The sequence below is a fragment of the Gopherus evgoodei genome, chromosome 3 (genome assembly GCF_007399415.2).
Source record: "Gopherus evgoodei ecotype Sinaloan lineage chromosome 3, rGopEvg1_v1.p, whole genome shotgun sequence".
In the NCBI taxonomy this organism is placed as follows: domain Eukaryota; kingdom Metazoa; phylum Chordata; order Testudines; family Testudinidae; genus Gopherus; species Gopherus evgoodei.
In genome coordinates this window covers 129,871,359-129,891,131 of record NC_044324.1, presented here as the reverse complement: position 1 = coordinate 129,891,131, position 19,773 = coordinate 129,871,359, and the positions used below count along the sequence as shown (strand labels likewise).

At 43.1% G+C, this 19,773-nt stretch overlaps 1 protein-coding gene across 1 annotated transcript in view; it reads right to left on the bottom strand.

The window, feature by feature from the left end:
- The window catches only part of ARID1B (AT-rich interaction domain 1B), a 441,148-nt gene that overhangs the window by 54,518 nt on the left and 366,857 nt on the right, over positions 1-19,773 (bottom strand). The window contains 1 exon segment of the mRNA XM_030556641.1: positions 9,032-9,174. Within this exon segment, the coding sequence (XP_030412501.1) occupies positions 9,032-9,174 (143 nt within the window).

The window sequence follows — 19,773 nt, the reverse complement described above, 5'->3', positions numbered from 1 at the left end:
GGGCCGGGGCCTCGGGGAAGAGGTGAGAAAGGGGGCAGGGCAAGGGTGTTTGGGTTCGTCTGATTAGGTAACCCTAGCATGCACACACACAAAAGTGAATTTAGTGCTCATGTCAGACTGAAATCTCAAGTACTTTTCACATCCACAGAAGAGGTACAGCATGGACAGCAGCACTGCCAATGTACCTCAAACCCTTGCCTGAGGAGACCTCACTCTATAGGTGAAAAGATAACCTAGGTCCTGATAGTGCAAAGACCTGTGCATATAAGCAGCCCTGTCAACTTTACTTACATGAGTAGTTTAATTGAAGTTAAGCAGAATTCTTTGCAGGATTTTGGGCCCTAATCTTTGTGACCATTCAATCTCTGATGAGACTGTGAACTATGACTTTGTGATGTGGATATCTGTCCACTAAGAACTGACAAGACATCGGGTCATACAAGTTGCAAAATGACAGTCACTACCAATATGGGCCTAGAGGTGAACAGATCCATACACTGTTATTAATTCTACAAATCATATAGTCCCCTGAAAAAAGACGGTTACTCACCTTTGTAACTGTTGTTCTTCGAGATGTGTTGCTCATATCCATTCCAATTAGGTGTGCGTGCGCCGCGTGCATGTTCGTCGGAAGATTTTTACCCTAGCAACACCCAGCGGGTCGGCAGGGAGCCCCCTGGTGTGGTGCCGCTATTGCACTGGATATATAACCCTGCCGACCTCTGCTCCTCAGTTCCTTCTTGCCGGCTACTCCGACAGTGGGGAAGGAGAGTGGGTTTGGAATGGATATGAGCAACACATCTCGAAGAACAACAGTTACAAAGGTGAGTAACCGTCTTTCTTCTTCGAGTGCTTGCTCATATCCATTCCAATTAGGTGAATCCCAAGCCTTACCTAGGCGGTGGGGTCAGAGTGAGAAACTGCAGAATGCAAGACTGCTAAGCCGAAGGCTGCATCGTCTCTGGATTGTTGGACCAGAGCATAATGGGAGGTAAAGGTGTGCACCGAAGACCATGTAGCTGCTCGAGGCCCTGTTGTTTGAGATGCCAGAGGTAATCCAAAATAGTGGGGATGGAAACCTCCGTAGGTGCAACATCCCGCGTGTGACACCAGCAAGAGAATCGTTTCCACTTGGCTAAGAAAGTAGACCGGGTGGAGGGTTTCCTGTTACCCAGGAGTATCTCTTGTACTGGGGCAGAGCAGCGTAATTCCGATCGGGTTAACCATGCAGGAGCCATGCCGTCAAGTGGAGGGATTGCAGGTCTGGGTGGAGAAGCCTGCTGTGGTCCTGCGTTATCAGGTCCTGATGGAGGGGCAGGGGGATCGGGTCGGCTATCGAGTGGTCCAGTAACGTGGTGTACCAGTGTTGCCGGGGCCACGCAGGGGCTATCAAAATCAGTCGAGCCCTGTCCCTGCAAAGTTTTACGAGAACCCTGTGCACCATCGGGAAGGGTGGAAAGGTGTAAAGCAGGTGGTTCGCCCAAGATTAGGAAGGCGTCCGATATTGAGCCTGGGGCGAGACCCTGGAAGGAGCAGAACCTCTGACACTTCCTGTTGTTGCGGGAAGCGAACAGGTCTATGTGGGGAAAGCCCCACTTCTGGAAGACGGAGTGAACAATGTCCGGGCGAAGCGACCACTCGTGGGCGAGAAAGGATCTGCTGAGATGGTCTGCCAGAGTATTCCGGGCTCCTGGGAGAAAGGACGCTATAAGGTTATAGAGTGGGCTATACAAAATTCTCACAGTTGGATCGCCTCCTGACGAAGGGGGGAGGATAGAGTCCCGCCCTGCTTGTTGATGTAGTGCATTGCTGTTGTGTTGTCCGTAAGCACTAGAACACAACGGCCCTGTAGATGTTGTTGGAACGTCTGGCAGGCGAGGCGGACTGCTCTCAGCTCCCGGACGTTTATGTGCAAGGACAGCTCTTGAGCTGACCAGAGGCCTTGCGTGCGGCGATGACCTAGGTGTGCCCCCTAGCCAAGAGACAAGGCATTCGTTGTTAGGGACACTGAGGGTTGTCTCGGTTGGAATGGCATCCCTGCGCACACCAGGGAAGGCATTAGTCACCAGTTGAGGGAGCCTAAGATGGCTTGAGGAACAGTGACGACCATGTCTATGGAGTCCCTGCCTGGGCGGTAAATTGAGGCAAGCCAGGCTTGGAGGGGATACAGGCATAGTTTGGCGTTCTTGGTTACAAAAGTGCACGCAGCCATGTGACCGAGAAGGCTGAGGCAGGTACGGGCCGAGGTCATCGGGAAAGTTTGAAGGCTTTCTATGGCTGAGACTAGCGTCCGAAACAGGGGTAACGGAAGGCAGGCTGTTGCGAGCTTGGAGTCTAGAATGGCTCCAATGAATTCTATTCTTTGAGTGGGTACCAGAGTAGACTTCTCTAGATTGATCATGAGGCCCAACTGCTCGAATAGGCTCGTGATGGCGGCCATATCCCTGGTGACTTAGGCCTCGGATGTCCCGCGAACCACCAGTCGTCTAGGTAAGGAAAGAAGCTTATGTGCCGATGACGGAGAAAGGCGGCCATTACCGCCATGCACTTTGTAAACACACGCGAGGCGGTGGAGAGGCCAAATGGAAGGAGTACTGGTCTGGAGAGCGGGATCTTGAGCGGTGCCACGAGTACGACCGGTACCGAGGACCGGTACCGAGACTGCGAGCGGCGCTGAACTGGGACCGGCGGTAAGATCAGGAATGCTGGTGAGACCTCGACCTCGAGTGGTGCCTGCCTGCGGCATCGATGGAAGGTGGCCTGACCAGGGCCGGCTTCCCCACTGACGCAACAACCCGCACCGGCGGTGCTCGCGGTTGAGGGAGGGTGGGCTCTGTTAGAGCAATGAGTTCCCTCGCCGTTGAAAAGGTCTCTGGCGTGGTGGGAACGAGAAGCTCTACCGAGGCATGTGCCGGGGACCTGTCACGCACCGGACTCGACGGCTCTTGCATGGCCGGAATCAACAGTGCCGAGATCGCCGGTGCCGCGGCAGTTGTTGGTGCCGGGCGACTCGGTCTTGGCTGATGCTCTGACTGCGGCACGGGTATTGGAGCCACAGGAGCCTTGGCCTTCTTGGCACGCGAGGAGAGGGAGCGTAGCCGGGCTGTCTTCTGTGCTGGTGACGGCTGGTGCCGGGGCGTCTTGGCGGTGCCAGCGCTCTCCGGTGCCGACGAGGCACTTCTCCCCGGCATGGACTGTGTGGTACTCGGTGCCGAGGCTGGAGGAGTGAGGGCTGCCTCCATTAAGAGCTGCTTCAGGCGAAAGTCTCGCTCCTTTTTTGTCCACGGCTTAAATGATTTGCAAATCCTGCACTTATCTGTGAGATGGGATTCCCCCAGGCACTTTAGGCAGGAGTCGTGCGGGTCTCCCGTTGGCATCGGCCGGCGGCAGGCCAAGCACAGTTTGAAGCCCGGTGAACCAGGCAAGGGCCTGGGCACCGGGAGAGGGGAAGGGGCTAATCCCCAACCCTCTAAGTATATACACTAACTACGTTAATAAAGGTTAATAAAGTATAAACTACAACTATAACTATACAACTATATATACAGTAAGTACTAGAACGGTGAATAGCTAGGGAAGTGGAGATCAGCTAAGCCGCGCTCCACTGTTCCAACGACCGACACGGGCCGTAAGAAGGAACTGAGGAGTGGATGGGTCGGCAGGGGTATATATCTGGTGCCATAGCAGTGCCACGCCAGGGGACACCCTGCCGACCCGCCAGGTGTTGCAAGGGTAAAAATCTTCCGACAAACATGCACGCGGCGCGCGCACACCTAATTGGAATGAATATGAGCAAGCACTCGAAAAAGAACTGTAGTAGCTGCAGTAGTTTCAATGTGCATATACAGGGGCTGGGTTCAGGGCCAGCTCCAGGCACCAGCGCAGGAAGCAGGTGCTTGGGCGGCCAATGTAAAGGAGCAGCACGTCTGGATCTTCGGCAGCAAGTCCCTCAGTCCCCGTCGGCGCGAAGGACCTGCAGCAGAATGAAGTGGCGCCGTTGAGCTGCCACCGAAATGCTGCTGATCGCAGTTTCTTTTTTTTACCTCTTCGCTGCTTGGGGCGGCAAAAAAGCTGGAGGCGGCCCTGGCTGGGTTGAAGGGTGTATCACATAGCAGGAGATGATGACCTCAGTGAAGCTTTTTAAGTGACTCTGGAGCAGGGTTAAAAATCAAAAGAAGTGTCCGAAATCCTCAGAAAAATCTAGTCAGCATAGGGAAAATCATTTGACAGGCTGGTGAGCATCTGGCCACAACTTTTCTAAATCTGATCACCAATTGTAACCTTACAATACGCCCCATTTTTTCTCCTGTGGAGGAATGGAGATTATCCCTCATCCCTATAGAAAAGTGAGACCCCCTGGGAAGCCCCTTGGCAATGCTGCTTTATTAGCCAGAGGAGTTACTGATGAGAAATATGAGGCACATTTTCATTGTAAGAGAACAGAAAAATGGAAATGTAACTAAATAGCAACATAATGAAAAATATATTCATTTTCTAAAAAATTTCTAATTTTTAATAACATAATTGTTATCCGTATCAAGCACCTGGCCAATTACAAAAATATGTATGATTTTAACTTGACAGTGTCCCTTCAGTTTCTTTAGCACAAACACCGTTTTCCAGGATCTCATTTTCATAATTTGGCATTTCTGAGGTAAATAATTTACAATCAATAAAAGAAAGAAAATGCTAGGTCTGGGTAGGACAAAAAACTTGGGTCTATAATGAGGGCTGTCCCTTGCAATAGGAGAGAGATGAAGTTCTGGTCAACGTTTTATGCGTCTGTGGAAGTGCAAAGGAAATCAGGCCTGGTCTACACTTAAAATGTAGGCTGACATAGCTATGGCACTTGAGGTGTGAAAAATCCACACCTGTGAGCATTGTATGTCAACCTAACCCCAAATGTAGACACTGCCAGGTTGACGGAAGACATCAACCTAGCTACTGACACTCAGGGAGGAGGCATTCCTACACAGATGGAAAAACCCACTCTGTCACAGTAAGCTGCGTCTACACTGTGGGGCTATTCTGGCATAGCTATGGCACAGTAACTACAGACCCTGTAAGGTAAAATGACCTCAGTGTCACTTTCTGATTCTCATGCACAAGCACAGTGCTGAAACATTTGAGATGCAAGGGCTCCATAGGACTGATTGTTCAAATAATCATTTTCCATTAGAATTTTAAAACCACCTCATGAAAACATTTTTTATTGGGCTTAAGTTTTATGAAAAATGTGTGTTATTCTTTAAAAAAAAAAAAAACTATTGGGTCAATTTAACTCTAAATAGGATAAAATTATCTAAGAGATATAAACCCGTGTGTTTCAGGATAAAAGCTGATGGGGGGAAGGGAAAAGGAAAAACTTCTTCTATGGCAGTTCGTTTCATAATTGTCAAGGAATCCAAGCACTTTCTTCGGAAGCATCTGGTACTGTCATACAGAGGACACTGTACTAGACAGACCACTGGTTTGATCCAGCCTGGCAACTCCTATGTTTAAATTACTCTGTGTCAGCAGAAATTGTGAATGTGCTCTGCTTTATACACAGTGACTGCTTAAGTGACAAGATGTAGAATTGCAAAGCTATCTTCTGTGGAACTTGTGGCATCTGTTTGATTTAAAATACCAAAGGAAACAACAGGGACGACTGGGAATACTAAATATTAATTAATTAAAAATCCAATCTGCAAAAACAAATATTAGGTCATATTGAGCAACAATGCAACTCTATTTTGAATAAAACCATTGTAGAAATAATCCTAATAACATCAGCACAAAATCCCTCTCTTGTATGGAGTAAATTCTTAAGATATGCTTGTGTTTTTTTTAAAAATCCCCTCGTGCTTACTGTTTTTTTTCCCCTGGCATATAGATGAAGAAATAGTTGTCACATTCATATCCCTGGTGGCTCCATTTAAATAATTACGTGTTCACTGAAGCTTGTAACAATTTGTCACTACACAAGAGGCTTTTTTTTGGCCCTGTACACTACCTAAAACACATTTTAACTGCCCTGTTGTCTGAACTGAGCAGAACAATGGCTGAAGTGCCACTCAGTAAAGTTGGTGTCAATGGCACAGTAAATCCCATTTTCAATCATGTAACAGTCTTTATCTGTACGCTCTTTACCTCCTCAAATGCTGCACTTCAGCAACAACAGAGCATTCTGACAACCCCCACACTTCCCTCTACCTACTACAAAGTTATCATAACTACTGCAGTTAGAGCAGTTCTTATCTTGGAAGTTCAACCTCTTTCTTGCTTGATGTGTGTGGATTGGGGGTGGGGATGTTTCAGGACATGGGAGAAATGGAGAATTCCCTTTGCTCACCACCAATGTATTCTCAAATTAGGCTCCTCTTTTCTTTTCACCTTGGCCTGACACAGTGCATATGCTCTCTTGTAGTCCTACTTCAAGAAGCAGTACAGCACAATACACATATGGTGTTGTGCACACATCTCATATTTCACTTCCCATTGGGTAACCTCCCAATTAATAAGACTGGAACAAAAGGAAAACCTTACAAATGCACAAGAGGAAAAAAACCTCTGATAAATGTTTAAATTATTAAAAATCCAATATTTCAGAATGCATAACACAATAAAAGGATATGACTAGCCCATACAAAAGACTGTTAGGATAAATGGCCTTGCATTGAACAGATTTCCACTGTATGAAATAATGAATGGCTGAATTATCTGAACAAAAAAAACCCTCTGTGAATCTTCCTTTAAACTTGTTATTCCTTAGGAATACATAAATCTTCTTAGGCAGGGAACTCTGCCATCTGTTTGTTGTTGGTTATTTTTGCAGCTCTGGGGGCCAAAGAAAAAGGAGGAAAAATTACTGCTGCTAATGGCAAGCCAGAATTTATAGTGTAGTTTCAATGCTCAGAAGTAATTTTATTTCAGCAAGCCAGACAAAACACATAACTACACAACCCAAATACAATATTACCTGGGACAGCTGTGGTGGGGGAAATGCAAGGCATTAACTAATGGCCTGTTCAATAGCTTTTCCCTTTTCGTCCAGAATGTAAGTGTGCTGCCTGGAGAAATAAAACGGCTGCCTAGCCAATGTTAAGGCAAAGCAATTTTATTTTATTTTATTTTTTAAAATCTCTTTTCTGATTCCATTTTTTTCTTCCACTAACAGAAAACATACCATGAGCACTTGAAAAATAAGTTAGCTGGGAATACCTCTGCTTAATTGTGGTCAAGGGGAAAAACCCCCTGGACATTATGAGGCACTATGATGTCACAGTCCGTTTTCTATCTGAAAGCAAAAGAGGACTGATAGTTGAAGAGGAAAAAAATTACAAAGGATGAGAAGGAAGGAGGAAAGAAACAGGGAGGGTAGAGTTGGGAGAAAGATATAAAACCCAAGGCTCTTGGTAAGATACAGTTCATCTTATACTTGACATGCTGTACTGCGTAAGCAACAAAAGGTAAGTTAGGTACTGTACCAGCTGAAGAGAGGAATCCCATCAACTTGCCTGACCTTTGTAACACCTTCCTAGTAACCCCACAAAAACCAAAGCTCTTTCAAGAATAACTATAACAGCAAGTGCACTGATAGAGACTCAAAGGTTTGGGCTCAAGCATTCTGAAGTTACGCTTTAGGGCAGAGATACTCAGACCCCAGCAGTTCAGGAGCCAAATCAGCAATTAACATTACCCAAAAGAATGTGAATTCATTGTTTTATTTACAATGAAATAATATATGATATAAAATGTATTTTATTCACACAGCAAAATGACTGACCAAGCATTATTATTTTATCAGCTACAATTGGTTAATAACATAGTAAAATATCAGAGGGGTAGCCGTGTTAGTCTGAATCTGTAAAAAGCGACAAAGAGACCTGTGGCACCTTATAGACTAACAGATGTATTGGAGCATAAGCTTTCGTGGATGAATATGTCCGACGAAGTGGATATTCACCCATGAAAGCTTATGCTCCAACATAGTAAAAGATACTGAGTCGTTAAATAACTTAGATTGGTTAATTAAATCACACAGTGTTTTAATATCGGGTCCTGCAAAGAACCCCAGGAGGCACAATAAACAGCCACCTGTGGCTCGGGCGCTTCAGTCTGGGTATCACTGCCTTACAATCATTGAAATCCTATACAAAACTCCCTAATGTCTTGGAGAGTCAAAATGATAAACTCTTACTCAGATGTGATCCTGCAGGAATTTAGCTGTTAACATTTCAGATGGGGAGGGGAGCCTCTCAATATTGTACACTTTAAGCATATTATCAACAGAGAATGACATTAATTTGTCTCCCTTTCACAGGTGCTATGGGGCTTGGAAGCCACACACAGTGCAACAAATAACAGTACTAATAATAATTCTCATGGTGCAAGGCACAACCTGTAACACAATTTTAGCAGGTATTTCAAATATATCTTGTTTGCATTTGGCACTTTTTTCCAGTTACGACTGAATCCAATTGTTTAATCTAGTAAATGTCAACAAGCAAAGGAAAGACACTATATAGATATACTGACTTTGCAAATACAATGTATATGGTACACATGTTCAAAAGTGACTAATTATTGTGGGTGCCCAACTTATAGCACCTTGAAGTGATCTGATTTTCAGAAAACAGATGCTCAGCGCTTTCTAAAAATCAGGCCCATTTTCAGTGTCTCAACTTGGGATCTCAAAGAGTAAGGCACCCAAAATTAGTCACTTTTGAAAATGTAAGAGTCTCTTTCTCTCTGCACCTCCACACGCCTCAAAAGGTAAGCCAAATTTGGACCCAACTTTAAATATGCTGCAACAACTTTTCAAAGTCATCACATTAATGTACACACTATGTGAGAGGATTTGATTGTAGCAGAAATGTATCAAGTATTTCACCAAAAAATCTGAGCACCTCAGCTCAGTATAGAGTCAACAACATGCACTTAGCTGGTAAACTGTATAAAGGACAATCCCTCTGCCATCATTCGAGGGCTTGTACCTTTAAAGAGATTCATGGAGGAAGGTCACTCCTGAAGCGTTACCCACCATTACCTGTTGAACTGTTCACCATGTTAGGTGCCATGCTGTAAGGAGCTTGTGGGTTCATCAGGCCAGAGCTGTTGTTCATCGGCTGCGTGTAGGGAGAACTGGATCCCATAATACCACTCTGATTCATGCCAGGAAAACTGCCTTGCCTATGTGAAGAGAAAGCACACGCACAGGCTCTCATTACGTATCTATCTCACTGCTGTGTTATGGTTTGTCACAGCATTCATCTCTTAGATTCACAGGTAGCTAAGGAAGAGGCAGGCAATTAGTTTTTTACCTGCATTGGGGGGCTATTAGTGTTGAATTAGTTACTGTATAATCTGAGACAGAATTAGATCGAACACAAACCTCCAAAAATGTACACACTTATTAATTTGAACTGATACAACATAATATCACACACGGAGGTATAGATTATTATCTGTTCTAAGGGAATAGAGTGATGGACTCGGAGGAGGGAGAAAGGAGAATTTGAAATTGGCATAAGAAAAGCAGCTGGGACAAGTTCTGTTTAAAAATAAAGTTTTTTTGATCCTATATTAAAGCTCCTTTGTCTGTCACAGAAGCTATACAACGCCCCCCCCAAAAAAACAGCAACCCCCCCCAAAAAAAAACAAAAACAAAAAACCTTGGGTGAGTGGGGGTCATCTTTAGGAAATTCACTTGTTTGCTCTTATCAAAGGTGTCTTGTTTGCAATAACATTTCAAATCCCTGTGGTGCAGAGTAAACATTAGTTGTACATGAAAACGTATCTACACATCCTGGGCTCTTTGAGAACCATGAATGGCCAAAAGTTGCTTCAATGGAATTTTCAAATCAAACCATATGAATGTCATATATTGCTGCTGCTGCTTCTTCCCTACAAAACCAAGATACTGCACCACAGCAGATTTTTCTCTTGTCGGTCCTGATTTTGTTCACAGGGTTATGGACTCAGTCCTTCAGTAGATGACACAAAAGAATTAAGGTAAAGAACTTGATTATGGACTTGATTACAGCACTGGTTACAAAACATACACCAGGCTGCAATCCTGCACACAGGTACGTATGTTCTTTACTGATGAAAGAAATCTCAATGGAATTACTCATATGCTTAAAATTTACCCCCAGGTATATACATGTTTGCATGACTGGGATCTTAGTTTGCACAAAAAGGTGTCCCAAATGAAGCCTTGCCAAATGATATTCCTCCACTCACCAGGAACCTGTACTTTTTTTGGAAGAACAAGTAAAATATCATTACGTTTTTTAAAATTATCATCAATCTAGTAAAGGCTAGACAGAAGATTTTGTGCCCAGGCTAGCAAATTTTCATGAACAAAAGGAATTTGCTCAGTTGTGTAAACTATTGGTTTTGCAGTTCTTTATAGTAAACACAATGCCCACTCAAAAAATGGCCCCTTTATTCCTTACATCTCTACTGTAATTATGTACCATACATTGGTATATTTATATCTGCGCACACATATTGATATTCATCATATATATAAAACACATGCACAAGTATACTTGTGTATGCATATCATATGTGTGAAAATACAAACCTCAAATCTAAGAGTTTCTCCATTAAACGTCTTGTAAATTTTATTTTGTGCTTTTCAAAAAACAAAATAAAAGTTACAAACCCACCTTTAGTGACCCCTTCTAGCAAAGAGAACATTTAACTACCTTACAATGGCATAAAATGGCATTTTTTGGTGTCAGATTGCAGGTTTGGCACAAATGCTTTTTTCAGCATTATGTTTTATATATATATATATAAACGGAACAAACCAATCCCAAAACATAAAACCAAACCTACAACTTTTGAATGACTTGACTAGCTTCAATATTTTTTAATTTGTTTGCAAAATAATGTTAGATTTCCAAGATCTTTGACAGGACTTGATCTTTTCCTTTGGGAGTGGGTACAAAGCATTAAAGCACCATTTGGCTTAATTTTTCCAAATACGTTGTGAATTTCTTTAAACGAGTAAAGAGTGTGTTGTCTACATAAAACATTTTAAAAAAAAATCAGTTTTGTCCTTTGCTCTGTCACTCCTGCGAAGAGGCAAAGGATTTCTTTTGATATGAATGAGACAACTCCCATACAATGTCATTTCTCTGCTGAAGCATGCGATGAGTTGTGGAGGGAATTTAAAAAAAAATGCATAGTGGGGCAAATCTCCAAGGGGAAATTATAAAGGGAAATAAAGAGTAGGACCATTTGGCAACAACTTTAAAAGAGTTCAGTGTTACAATCAAGCTTTTCTTATGTAAATATCATAACCTTTCAAAAAAAGCACTTCTCAAAGTTTTGGCTAAAAACTATTATAATCAAAAGAATATATGGTGGAAAAAAGCTTTTTACTCTGAATAAATGAGATCCTTATCATTAAGGGCTACAAATACTAATAAAATGGGGAAAACCTGCATGTCTTGTTCTATGGCATAATACACAAAACATATGTTCTGAAAGGTTCTTTCAAGGGGTAGGATGGGAAAGAGAGACAGGAAATAAAAGCTTCAGAAGCCAAGTCTCTCTGACGTCTGCCATTTGCTTTTAAAGAAACAATGCAGCTCTCCACCTAGCAGACAGAAAATGCTCTTGATTCAATAATATTACAACAGTATTACAACAATACTATATCTTCTTAATAGCATCCTTCATGCTAAATTGTTTTATTAACTATGGGGCTCCAGGGAGGTATAAGGAATCATCTGTAAAGATCTGGTTGTAGGACTGGGGGGTCTTAAATTGAAACACAAAAAATATGAGATCACATCACCTACCACAGTGATCAAACATGACACTTGCTAAGCAGTGCACAATAACATTATACAACAGGAAGTGCAAAACTATTTCCAGTTGAAACTACAGGTTGGAATTAGGTAAAAGTAATGAGATGGCTATCTTTGGCTAGGACATCTGAAAAACTACCCAATCTTTGAAAAAGTGCCTCGGAATCCTGAATTACCACAATGACAATAAATGGCAGAAAGAAAGGTTACTCCCCTTGAGCAATAACTGGAGCTCTTGTGTCCCTGAGGGTGTTCCACTTTAGGTGCACATGCTCACCGGTGCCTTTGATCAGAGATTTATGGTAGCAGTGCCAATTGTGCCTGTACATGCACCCTACACATCCTCGTGTCCCATACCAAGGCATACAGCACTGTGCAGGCAAACCATCTTCAGTTCCTTCTCTAAACACTATGTTGTCTGTCCTGATCTTGATGGACTTGTTTTTGAGTAGGGGAAGAAAGTGGAGGCAAGCATTTCTGACTGCCCTTAATTCCAGTTCCAACAGACTGATGTGCAAGTGTTGTGCCCATTTACCTTGGACTGTGTGAGAACCCAAATGTGCTCTGCATGCCATGATGGAAGCGTCCAATATTAATATGACTGTAGAGGATTCTGGTTGAGCAGGATTCTGCACAAAACTTCAAACGGATTCATCCAACAGATGACTGTAGGACCTGACTGGGTACAGATACCTGCTTGTTGACACTGCGTTTGTTGGGTACATAAACAGTCCTAAGCTACCCCAGAGACATCAAACATACAACCTGGTGTTTTGTGTCACAAAAATACAAGATGCCATGTGTTCCAGCAGTTTTAGACATATTCTTGCTGGAACTTGTCGGCTGAGCTGAAATCTTTGTATAAGGTTCTTTAGCACAAGGAACCCGTGAAGAGGGAGATAAGTTTTCCCCCCCATCGACTCCAGAATTAAGAGAATTTGTTATACAGGGGTCAAGATTGATTTATCAAGATTTATATGCAGGCCTAGACTTCAGAACAGATACGTTGTTTGAATTGCCGATCACACCTCCTGATATGACTGACCCATGAGAAGACAATCATTGGAGTAGAGAAAGACAATTATTCCTAAACAATGGCAGTAGGCATCTATGACCTCCATGATTTTCAGAACACCCTTGGGGCGGATGACAGGCTTAAAGGGTAGGACCCGATACTGGTAATGATTGTGACTGAATGTGAAAATAACTCTTTTGTGGGAAGGATGGATCGCTACATGGAAGAAGGTATCTTTGAGAATGAGGGTTGCAAACCAGTCCCTCGATTCCAGGGAGGGAATTATAACTGTTAGGGAGACTACCCTGAATTTCAGGTGTCTGGAATCCTTATTCAATTGTCTGAGATCTAGTATTGGCCTCCAGCCCCCATTTTTCTTTAGTATCAGAAAATCTTGAATAGAACCTTTCCCCCGTGTTGAAGTAGAACTGACTCTATGGCTCCTAGACTTAGGAGTGATGAGATCTCCTGTGTCAGCAATTGCTTGTGAGAGGGGTCACTGACGCGGGATGGGGAAGAGGATTGGAAGGGTGGGAGGGAGGTAAATTGGACAGTATAACCCAAAGTAATGGCTTCCAATACTCATTTGTCCAGTGTTATAACCTCCCACACTTGATGAAATAGAGAGAGGGAATGTCCAATTTGAGGAAGACAGTTGTGTCATGTGGCTGATGACACCTGGTCATTGGGTGATCTGGACTCTCAACAAAACCATCAAAACTGGCATTTGATCGATGTTGAAGACTGGGATAAAGCAGTCATGATAGTTGCAGACTTTTTCTTTGAAAACCTTGACCTCTTAGCTGTTGGTTCTGGTGGAAAATTGAGCAGGGCAGGATCTTTATGTTGACTGACAACTGCTAAACTTCCTTTTATTTATAGATGTGTATATCCCTAAAGACCTAAATGTTGTCCGAGAATCTTTTAGAGACTCGTCCGTGGAATCTGCTAAAAGTTTCTGTCCATTGAAAGGTAAATCTTCCACAGTTGATTGCACCTTTGGCAGAAACCTGGACAACTGAATCCAGGAAGCTTGCCTCATCACTCCTGCCATGGAAATAGACCTGGTTCCAGTGTCTGCCACATCAAATGAAGCCTGAAGTGACGTTTTTGCCAAAAACTGACCCTTTAAAATGTGCTTAACTGTTCTTGAAGTTTATGCGGTAAATGTTCAATAAAAGCATTAGCTTTTTATAGTTCATGTAGTCATATTTTGACAACAGCACCTGGTGGTTAGCTATCCTGAACTGAAGTGTTGCTGATAAACAGCTCTCATGACAAAAGAAGGTCCAGATGTTTCTGGTCCTTATTATTTGGGTATGCTACATGCCCCTTTTAATTGACTGCATCCATGACCAGAGAGTTTGGTGGTGGATGAGAAAATAAAAACCTTCGTCTGCCCTTGCCTCTTGCTCCTCAAAGGTCTCCTCTGGCACAGAATGGGGAGGAAGGATGGATAGTCCTGGGAAATGGGGTCCTGTGGTTTCCTCTGGACTGAGTTGAGGCCCCTCAAAACTGCTGGCAGTACATTGCCCATGTATCCCAATAAGGCAGATCATAAGGCATAGGGGGGAAACTAATGCTGGGCATCCCAAGAGCTGGAAGGCAGGGGTCTGGTGCCTTTCCTCTGTTGTATTTGCAACAGGGAATAACATCTCCTGGAACAAATTGGGGATCCTTGAAGAGAAAGTTCAGAATTTGAGTCAGTATGCTCCTCCACATATTGTATTAAAGGTGACAACCCCTCCTCATGGATTGTTAAAGGTAGAGAAGAGGCAGGTCTCCTAGAAACTTGAGCAGTCAGTGACCCAGCCAATCTCGGGACTGAGAGGCATCCAAAGGTTACAAGGAGTGGAGGCTCAGACTCATTCAATACCATAAGGTGTTCCAAGTACCAGAATTCCTGCAGTAGCAGAACACAACAAGAACTCAGAACTGACACTGATGTGTTGCAGAGGCCATTATGTGAGGTGCAGATGTTGGTATCGAGGGGGTCAAGGATTCCACTGAAGCTGATCCCTTGCAGTAGCAGTCTTCAGTACTAAGCCCTTTACCACTGATGTATGGGACGCAGCTGAAATCTTAAGATGCTTCACAGTACCCATTGTACTCAGAGTCTCACTAGCACTCGTCTGGGAGCCTGAGGCCCCTGGTGACCAGATCATCTTTGATGAGGAACACTCTGTTGTTTTGCTTCTCTTAACCCCTTCCTTACACTTGGAACAGAAAGCTCTTGGCACTGGTGGCTTGCTTATCCGTACCTCGGTCAAGGACAGTGCTGGAGACTGGGGTTTCAATGTCATTTTCTCCTTGGAAGCTCTCTGTGGTAGTGATCTCAATGATGACGGGGCATGGACAGACATGAGGCTTCTCTGTACCTGCGCCTAAAACTGGGTTTAAAGCTTGCTCCTTCATTAATAGTCTATACTTAATTTCCCTGTTTTTATGGGATCCTCCCTTAAAAGAAAAGCATGAGAACGTGAGAGTCTCCCAAGCAATGAATGCAGTGGGAGTGCCTGTCACTAACAGGGACTGCTTATTGACAAGAGAGGCACTGCTACCAAAAATCTGCAATCAAAGGCACAGGGGCACATGTGCACCTCAAGTGGAGCATCCACAGGGACACTATTCAGAGAAGAACTTCAGTTTTCACTGTAATCCAGTTCTATCCTAGCGCATTGGTTCAGTAAGGAAACAGAGAATCACCAAGCACCAGTTCTGTAGAACTTATGTGTTCTTTGGCGGTCTCCTATCAAAGTACTGACCAATACTGAACTATATTACATACAGAACAATTTAGAGACCCTGATAGCTAAAACTTTATCTGAGTAAAGACAGTTTTATCTTGAGGTCAGGTGCACTGTCCAATACACACCTCACCAACAGTACTGCTCTATGATGGGTTGGAATGGACAGTTTCTGGTAGGGGGTAAAAAGTAGGTATTACTTCATTCTCTAATTCTGACTTCACAGTCGGTCTCCCTTTGAGTAAAGACAGCTGACTGTGATAAATTGTGCTGCATCAGTGCTATAATATGAAGCAGAGTCCATTAAAAACTGAGCAGAGATCACCAAACTCATTTTGATTAACCTCCAAGTCACTAAACACTTATAAATGTGTGTTACACAGCAGATGCTAAACATATTTATATATGCTTAAGGTCACAGCATCATCTGTTGGTTGTTGGAATAAAGTCGAAAATCTTACGCTTCCTTCTGTGTTGTTTCACTGAAGTATTGATACATTGTTTAAGTAGTAGTTATTTGAAATATATCATCAATCTCTTCCCTACAAGTCCCCCAAACTCTTTATTTTTGCAAGGCAGCATTAAAATTAATTGCTGAGGTTTTTAAAAAAACAATTTTTACACATGGAGTGACATCTACTTGTGAGAACTTAACTAATCAGCTGTATACTATGCTGCCGAAGAAATCCAATGAGCCGTAAAACATATGAAGGCTGTGATCACCAAGGAGGGAACTGATAAAAGGGAATGCAAGTGATTATAACTAGGAATAACAAGAAGAAATTAAAAAAAGAAAAAAGTTAGGCTAAATGTAAAGGAAAATACCCTACCCTTGAGGGGTATTTATCCTTTAATGGAAGTGATGGAAATCCCATTCCTTTACTCATTTACAAATAGACTACAAAAGGCATTAGAATATACACTGCAGGGAACAATTCTGCATTTGCAGGGGGCTGAACTAGATGACGAAACAGGGTCTTTTCCATCTCTAATGTCTATGATTGTATGACACCTTAGCATACTGTTTTCTTTCCACTTTGGAGGAAAGTCATTTGGGCTATTATAAAGTGACACCAATAGCTCAAAAAGCCACACTTATATTCATCTTTGTTCTGTTTTAACCTACTATTGCTACAAGTAATCCCTAAGGATACTGTGATTGAACGAGATAAGGAATACGTTCTATATTTTTATTTACTTTGTGGAACTGACAGCACTTTGTGTACTGTCAGTTTCACTGTTTTGTTGATAGTTGCTCTTCCTGTCTCATGCACTAAGCATGATGACATCATTCCCATTTACTGTTCTGGCGGGGAGTTCATATTCATGCTCTTCCCCAAGCCTTCCGAGGAATGTACTGGGAACACAGAATCAGACAGCAGAGGCGGATTAAGCTTTTGTGGGGCCCCGGGCCAGAGCAAGTGGGGCCTCCTCCCCACCCCTTCTGCCTGCAGTCCCCTCCACCCCCCACAAACGCCTGCTGGGGAAATGGGGTCAGGGCGCGGGGGCGTGACCTTCTCACCAGCAGGAGTGTTGGGTGGGCGGGACAGACGGCCATTTTTCTGGGGCCCCTCAATTGGCTGGGGCCTCTGAATATAGGCCCTGTTGGCCCAGTGGTAACATTGTGTACAAGTTTGGAACACTGAAAGTGTCCCCTTTTCTCAAGACCCCTGTATGGAGCAGGTAAGCGACAGGGACTGGAGGTGCCCAGGTGAACCCTCTTTCTTCACTCCCCAAGCACCTATCATGAGGCTAGGGAGCAAATGAAACCTGGAGGTTGGGAAAAACCTATTCCTCCCTCACCAGGCCCTGCATGGAACCCCAGTTGGGGGATAACCTAGGAGGCAGGAGCCCCCTTTTTTCAGTTACCAGTCTCTTACAGAATGTTTTTCATTCCTTGGGGCCACTTTGCAGACCTGGGGATAGAGCTTAGCCTCTTTATGGCCTTACCTCAATGCTGCTGCAGAAATGGCAAGCAGGCAGAAGTGTGCACAGATGGGGGGAGGGATGACCTGAGCACCTTTACTGCTGTTCCTGTGAGGCTCAATCACTCTCCCTTGCTGAGAAGGCCCATATAAACATCAGCAGGGAAGCACAAAAACTCTTACATAAAATTGAATGTAAGAAATGTTTGGACACACTATTTAAAGGGTGTGACCTCAGCTCATAGCTGAAGTTAGTCTATTTCAAAACATCCACATTTGCAGTGTTAAGAAAGTTAGGGGGATTTCTCTTTCATTTGCAATCAATCTGAGAACTGGTTGGTACTTAAGCCCTTGTCTATGTAAAAAAGAGCAACCTCGGGGTAGCCTCAGTAGCAGAGATCCCATCTAACCGTGCATTCTGAGCTGAAGTACTGATTCCTACATTCAAAAAGGGGGGTTGAAATGCTAGATCTGGTCAATATAACAAAGCATAACAAGGCAATTTTATGAAAGAACAGAGATTACAGAAAATTCCAGGAGTCCATGGCATAACAGAAGTCACTGCTATCTGAGCAAGAATTCTGTCCCTTAAACTGAGGTTCCATTACTTAATTGGGCCTGAAATCACCAGTAGGTTAGTGGGCTATTTCAAGCTCTTACAGCGAAACCACTTCATAGCACTGAGCTACTTTATGGAACGCTGACTGGTCTATTGGTTTAGTACCTATTAAATGTTTCCATCTCATGTCAAGTGCTCTTTGCAGTCATCTTCCTCAGGCTGGGCCTGATGACTTATTATAAAATGAGTATCAGAAACACCAGGCACAGTATCAGGAAATTCCAGAGGTGGGTCAGGATTAGCTACTCAGAATAATAAAAGTGGTTTAAGCTTCTTGCAAGAACAAAAGTAAAACCTTACTCCTCGCAAGGAAACATGTCAGAGTTTGACCTTTTGTGGTGTGTGTGGGGATTAGGTTCTCTCATTTTCTGTAGGCCTTTAGGCATATATTTACTCCAGATCTTTAACCTCCATTGGTTTTGCAGAGAATGCACTGTGGAATCTCAGGGGGGTAATTTGTGTAAACATTTTAAAAGGAGTATTTTTTTTAATGCTGACACATTGCTAAGGTGGCTATTTGATTACAAGCTGTGAAAATGAGTATGTTATACTGTACTCACAAATCACAGTGTACTGACCAAATTGCCTTGAGCTTATCTGTGCTTGGTCTGCTGCATGACAATATTTCCTCTCTCTTTTAAATGTCAAAGTATGATTTGGGGGGTTGTTATTTAAACACACTGACCTGCACAATAATCAGAAGTATTTTATTTAAATCTGTCTTGAGCGGGGACTAGCCATAAACAGTTATAATCTGTCATACTCTGACACCAAATGGGTTATTATAATGAGAATAATTCAGGAGTGAGATCTACAAACACATTTTCCCTGGAGGATTTACACTCACGCTGTCTCTCTCTCTCACACACACTTTTGTTATGGATTTTCCCCCTTGCCACATTATGAGCTTCCTTGGAGAAGTGAAGCTGTAATCTGCCATCAAGGGAGGTTGTGAATTGGGAGAAAGAAAGGAAAGAAAAATAAAAAAAAGTAATTGCTTGCTGTGCTCTGACCAGAAACTCATCAGTGAGTAATAACTTAAACCACAACAAAATTGTATGAGATCAAGATGCTAGTTACAAAAGCCTTAAAATGGCATTTAAAGGTACGTATTTGTGTGTGTGTGTATATATATATATACACACACACATATATAAAATCAAATATAATGTAACACTATATTAAAACTTAATCTTCCCTTTTTTTGTTAGCTGTTACTATAAAACTCCCCAAACATGCCCCTTCCCTTGTTTAGTGGAGAAACTCTGAGTTACAACAATAATAATAATTTAAAAAACAAACAAACAAGTAACTTTCTGGTGTGATAGGTGCTGAGACCAAGCCAAGACTTTTGATAAAATTCATTTTTCAGGAGCGGGAGGAAAAAGAAAAGTGTATGCTTGAGTGGGTGAGCGGGCAAGGAGGGGCCATGGCTTTGAAATGCAGATGACAGTGAAGAAACATTATGAAATATCAATGACAAAAGCATGTAGGTTAGTACCAGTGAGGATGTACTGATACCACATCAGTGGAATCAACCCACACTAGGTTGCTCAATCACCATGCATGAAAGGCAACACTGAAATGTGGAATAATCTGCTACCATCATAGGGAAAAGATAGTACCTAGCATCTCCTGTACATGTTATCATTCAAGG